General features: G+C 40.9%; 1 protein-coding gene across 2 annotated transcripts in view; it reads right to left on the bottom strand.

Annotated features, from left to right (window-relative positions):
* Positions 1-3,068: 3,068 nt before the first annotated feature.
* The window catches only part of PRKAB1 (protein kinase AMP-activated non-catalytic subunit beta 1), a 169,056-nt gene continuing 165,921 nt past the window's right edge, over positions 3,069-6,203 (bottom strand). For both annotated transcript variants that reach the window (XM_077461431.1, XM_077461432.1), the window contains 3 exons: positions 5,626-5,759; positions 3,799-3,867; positions 3,069-3,713 (listed from right to left, as the gene is read on the bottom strand). In XM_077461431.1, the coding sequence (XP_077317557.1) occupies positions 3,636-3,713; positions 3,799-3,867; positions 5,626-5,759 (281 nt within the window). In that variant the 3' untranslated portion in view covers positions 3,069-3,635. The remainder of the gene's footprint in view (positions 3,714-3,798; positions 3,868-5,625; positions 5,760-6,203) is intronic.

Genomic DNA, 6,203 nt, shown 5'->3' with positions numbered 1-6,203 from the left:
TATCTTGGCTGTCTGCTTAGGGTCATTGTCCTGTTGGAAGATTAACCTTTACCCCAGAGTGCTCTGGAGCAGGTTTTCATCAAGAAGGTCTCTGCATTCATCTTTCCCTCGATCCTGACTAGTCTCCCAGTTCCTGCCATGGAAAAACATCCCCACAACATGCTTCACTGTAGGGATGGTTTTGGAAAGGTGATTATCAGCGTCTGGTTTCCTCCAGACATGATGCTTGTTATTCAGGCCAAAAGAGTTTCAACAGACCAGAGAATTTTGTTTCTCATGGACAGAGTCTTTCAGGTGCCTTTAGGCAAATTCCAGACATGCTGTCATGCGCCTTTTACTGAGGAGTTGCTCCCACCTGGCCACTCTACCATACAGGTCTGATTGGTGTAGCGCTGCAGAAAGTAAAATGGCGAACACAACAGGGAAAGCTAGATTTGGGAGAAGACATCAGGAAAGAAAAAGAACCAGGAGGAAGTAGACAGCGGAGGGATAAAACCCGGAGGAAGAAGATGCGTTGGAGCTACTTTATTTTTTTTATAAAAAGGACTTTGTCAAAAACATCTGTACAGGATTTATTATTAAGGCTCCATGGACACTGGACTAAAAAAAAAAAAAAAAAAAACGTTGATTCTACAGGCATTTGCCTTTTTCTCTTGCCTCTAGAAGCACTTCTATTGTGTTCTATGCGTCTTTGCATATTAGGGCTACTACAGGCTTTTTCTGTCAGGGACGTTCAGAGGCAGGAGAAAAAAAAACCTTCTCTATTGTGTTTTCTGGAGAAGGAGATGTAAAAACATCAGTCTCTCCTACACTTCTCTCACCTCTTCTGAAGGCCAAGTTTCCACATGTTTTTTTAAAAGAGGAAGGTGTGTTGTCACTGTAAAACGTTTCCTGGCTTTTTCAGAGGGGCGTGTAGTGCAAAAACGCCTATAAATACTCAAATCAAAACGAAATGCTCTTATAGACTCATCTAAACTTTGTACAATACGCTTTCAATTTGCGTCTTATGCCATGTTTTTAAGCTAAAAACTTTGAGGTTTTTTCTGCTCCTAGTGTGCATGGAGCCTTACACTTTTTTGGGTGATGGTACCCCCTACTCATTCACCTAGGTTGAGAGGCTGGATCTAGGGGCCACCTTGTTAAAGGGGGCTTCAAGATTCTGACAAGCTCCCACAAGCACCGCCCACGGTTTTTGGGAAGAGGGCATGGGGCCTGGGATTTTTTGGGGGGCCCCCTCCCTTTTTTCCTGACCTGCCAGGCTGCGTGCTTGGCTAAGGGTCTGGTATGGATTCTAGGGGGGGCCGTGTTTTTATTATTTTGGCATGAGGTTCCCCTCTCAAGATCCTCAGAGCACAAGTCAGATCGGTTAAGACGGATGATCCAACTTAGATGTGACTTGTATTCAAATCAATGGGCTGAAATCATGCCCAAGTCGGACCAAAGCAATGCAGGAACCCTTTTTAAAAAAAATCGGCTCTCATAGGGAAACATTGGGAGAACAGGTCACCTGACATTTATAAATCAAAGTCGGAGCACATGTTGCACCAGTGTGAACTGGCCTAAGCCTGTAACATAAAATATGGAAAAAGCACGGTGAATACTTTCCAGATGCACTGTAGTTTAGTTCATATGAAAAAAATTTTAAAGTATAAAACCAGTTATACATATTTTTGTTTGTTTGATAGGTCTGTGTGTTTCTCTTGGCTGACTTCAGTAGTTATCTTGGCTTTAAAGTGGAACTAAACCTAAGTTTTGTAAAACCGCAAATTAAAAAAAAAATAAAAAAAAATTACCTGTCTGCTTGCAGTTTTCTACTGAATGGACACGGAGCTTAGCATGTGCAACTCAGAATGCATTCCTGGCACACAAAGGAGAACAAAGAGAAAAACTGGTACATCCTAAAATGTATCATAAGGGGTTTTAATACTGTACGAGAGTAAGGGACTCAGGGAGCGCTAAATATCGGTGGGTTAGGGGCGCAAATTACTTGTCTTGCCTTGGGTGCTGACAACCCATGTTACGAAAATAATTTTACTGTTAGTGGTCCCCACAAATTGGGAAATTTTATCAAAGGGTCACGACACTAAAGAGGTTGAGAACCACTGTGTTAGAGGGACATCGGTCCCCTTAGTGATCACCAGTGCTGCCAATCAGTACCTACCAGTGCCACATATCAGTAGTGCTACTCAGTGCCACCCATCAAAGGAGAAAAATTACCCGTTTACAAAATTTTAAAACAGAATATGAATTTTTATTTTTTTAATTGGTCTTTGTTCAGCAAAAACTAAAAAACCCCAGTGGTGATTAAATACCACCAGTAGTGTGTTGCATAACCATGCAATGGTCATTCAAAGTGTGACAGTGCTGAAAATTGGCCTGGGCAGGAAGGGGGGTATAAGTGCCTAGTAAGCGCTTTTTTTTTTTTTAACACAACACCCCACAAACACACACACACTTTTTCAAATATGAACTTAATGAAAAACCTGCACAATCAGATGCACATTTAAGGCCTGAAGTAAGACAGTCCATCGGCCAATTATAATGTGCATTGATTTTTATGTTCTAAACAAAAAAATAAATAAAAAAAAAAACACCACACACACACACACACACACACACGTAAAATACTGAATGGAGCTTGTTAAATGAAGTTAAAATGAAACTAAACCCAGTGATTTGATGGCAAAACAGTTACATTCAAGACATGCCATGAATGACAACTGTCAGAGTTGCTTGTGCTCTCAGCCGAACTATCAAGCCATTAAATAGCTGGTGTCTTATCAGGTCACATGAGCAGCACCATTGCAACTGCAAACCAAACAGACTAAGATGGCAGCTTTCTTGGCTGTAAAAGGACAGGAGAGTTTAGTTCCACTTTAAAAAAAAAATAAAATAAATAAATAAAAAAAAGGGGGGGAAGATGACATTCAATCCTTACACTAATACCACATATATGGGTAAATAAGGCTTCAACATACACAATACCTCAGTGGCTTATATTTTATCCTATGTGCAGATAGCTTTATAATTAAGAAACACATATCAATGACTTAAGATTCCCCTAGATATACCTTATAGAACTCATTTATTTCAGTTGAGAGAAAAGATGTTACCAAGGAACAGAATAAATAGTGACTGGTAGGGTTGCCTTAAACCCCATGTAAAACTAACAGTACAGCTGTGATGTCCACACTCACAATCAGCTCACTGCAGAACACAGAAGCGGGGGGGATCTGCATTACAGTCCATTATTGATCTTCACACAAACCTGAGCCAAACATCTACAGTAATATTGCTGAAAAACTGCTGCAGGAAAATCGATTCTATTCACTAGTGCTGTCCCTTGCCCAACCCAGCAGGGCACTCTTCTGGGCCAGGAAAGTGCAAGCTTAATAAAAAAAAAAAAAAAAAAAAAAAAAAGTTGCTACCCCTACTTTGGCCAAATAAATGTGCAATCGAGACAGATCTAGAACTGCAGCACTGTCAATATAGATCCAACAGTGAATTGTGAACCAATATAATGCTCAATGCATTACTGACAGCTATAGCTTATTCCGCAAATATTTAATGCGTTTAATATATAAAAAAGTGAAAAAAGGCGTAAAATTTCAATGAGTACAGTCTATGGAGGCAGATCATATGGGTTTGTACAGCAGTGTGGTGACATACTTCTTCTTGTAACGATGAGTAGCACTTAACACCATCACACCATCCTAAAAGAAGAATACAAAGATGTAACAACTGTGAATGATATAGCTGAAGGAAAGAACTGCAAGAGAACATCAGAAAAATATGTACCTTGATGGATAGTGCGTAAAGGTGATTCAGCATGACATGATTGGGCTCTGGGAGCAAAGCTGGATCACACTGTTAAAATAAAAATGTTATATTAGATGGATATCTAGCATTTATTATTATTGGACCAATGCTGGCCAGGATCATTTAGTTGAAGTTATCCCAGTTTATCAAGCCCATCTTACCTGACCAAATTAGCCATACCGCTTTAATGCATCACTTCCACTTTAACACACTGTAACTCACATCTTCAATCTCTTCCTCTGTTCTGGCATATTCCCCAACTCTCTAAAAACATGCACTAGTTCCCCCCCCCCCCCCCCCACTTACTACAAAGCCCCAATTGTATCCCATCAATCTTAACCTACACCTCATATCCTTGCTCCCCCTTTTCCAATAAAGTCCTTGAATGCCTGGTCTACAACAGACTGAGCTACCACCTCACTGAGAATACCCCTCTTGGATCCACTTTAGTCTGGATTTCACCCTCAACACGCCACAGCAACTGCTCTCCTAAAACTCACAAATGGTTTACGAATAGCTAAAACCAAGGGTCACTATTGTGTACTCCTACTCCTGGACCTCACTGCTGCCTTTGATACTGTTGATCACTTCCAAAAAAAAAAAAAAAAAAAAAACACCCCAAAACACACACACGGTTCTGTTTTGGACCACTCCTAAATCTCCATCTACATTTCCTCTCTGGGTCAGTTGATAGCCTCACATGGCTTTCAATACCATTTCTATGCCGATGAAACCCACATGCATCTCTACTCCTCAGCTATCACCAATTTACCAACAGACATATCAATCTGGATGTCACACCACTTCCTCAAACTCAATCTATCCAAAACCGATCTCATAATATCCCCCACCACGTGCCCCTTCCTATGACTTCTCTGTCAAGATCAATGGCACAACCCATCCCCCATATCCCAAGGTTCTAGGTGTAATCCTCCTTTCGGTCCTACATCCAATCATTTTCCAAAGCTTGCCGCCTTAACCTCCGCAACATTTCCAAAATATGCCCCGTCCTAACCAAATGACACCACAAAGCTGATTTACTCCCTGGTCATCTCTAGCCTCGACTACTGCAACTCCCTCCTCATTGAATTACCTCTATACTTATAAAGGCTATGCCCCCTTCAGTCCATCATGAATGCTGTTGTCAGACTCATCCAACTGTTCAGTGTCTGCTACTCCTTTATGTTAATCCTTCCACTTGCTTCCCCTAACCCAACTAATTAAATGCAAACAACTAACAAATCCATCCACAACTCGGCCCCCAGCTACATCACTAACCTAGTCTCAAAACGCCAACCAAATAGTTCTCTTCATTCCTCCCAAGACCTCCTGCTCTCTATCCCGCTTGTCGCCACATTCCATGCTCGCCTCCAGGCGTAGGCTTCTCCAGAGCCTCTCCCAACCTGTGGAAATCCCTACCCTAATCTGTCTGACTATGCCCTAGTCTATCCACTTTTAGGTGATCCCTGAAAACCTCTCTCTTCAGAGAAGCCTATCTGGACCCCACCTAACAACTGTACGCCATCAGTTTATCCCTTTTGTATCCACTTGACCCTCCCTTTTAGATTGTAAGCTCTAATGAGAAGGACTCTGATGCCTCCTGTATTTAATTGTATTTTAAATGTTTTGCCCTCATGTTGTGAAGTGCTGCACAATCTGTTGGTGCTATAAAAATACTGTATAAAAACATTAATAAAATTAAATACATTGTTAGGTTATTTTATCATGCAGGTCATACAATCAGAATTACCACAGTCCAATAAAGTAAACTGGATTTGACATCTGCTACATTTTTTGCATACTTACTGAAATGCCTGTGTCTTTGTTAAGAATAACTTGAAGCAGATGGGGTGGGAGGATAGGGGGAGATTTGAAACGTTCTTCCAGCTTACAATTATATGCATCTTGCTGGTAAGGACCAGGAGGGGAGCTGGAAAGCTCTGGCAAAACAAAGCAGACATACACAGAATGCACAATGTTAAAGTCCAGGTGTAGCAAATTCAATTAAAAATAGATTCAAAGGCCATTCATTGCCATCTATGCTTTTAGAAGAATATTCAGCGCTGAGCATAAACTATTCCACAATGGCCACAATTTGAAGAAATTTGTACTTTAGGCACTGGTCACACCATTCCAATCAGAGTTCAACTTTTAAAGCTCAAGTTTTAAAGCATGCTTGGGAGTTCTATGCAGAAGTCAAAAACACCATTGTTTGGATTTGCCTTACAATTGCTGCAACACCATCAAAATATCCCAGTGTTGTCTGCATCACCACCTACATCACCAATTGCAAATGGGCTTAGTGAGCCAATCACTTCACCCCATTGTGGAAGTAACTGAACCTGACAGATGAAGCATTGCTTTTGATAAGATCATTTAACACT

The sequence above is a fragment of the Lithobates pipiens genome, unplaced genomic scaffold (assembly GCF_037356315.1).
Source record: "Lithobates pipiens isolate NorthernLeopardFrog02 unplaced genomic scaffold, aLitPip1_a1.2 Scaffold_3, whole genome shotgun sequence".
NCBI classification, from domain to species: Eukaryota; Metazoa; Chordata; class Amphibia; order Anura; family Ranidae; genus Lithobates; species Lithobates pipiens.
The sequence above is the reverse complement of the archived record's forward strand: the minus strand, read 5'-3'. Positions and strand labels throughout refer to the sequence as shown.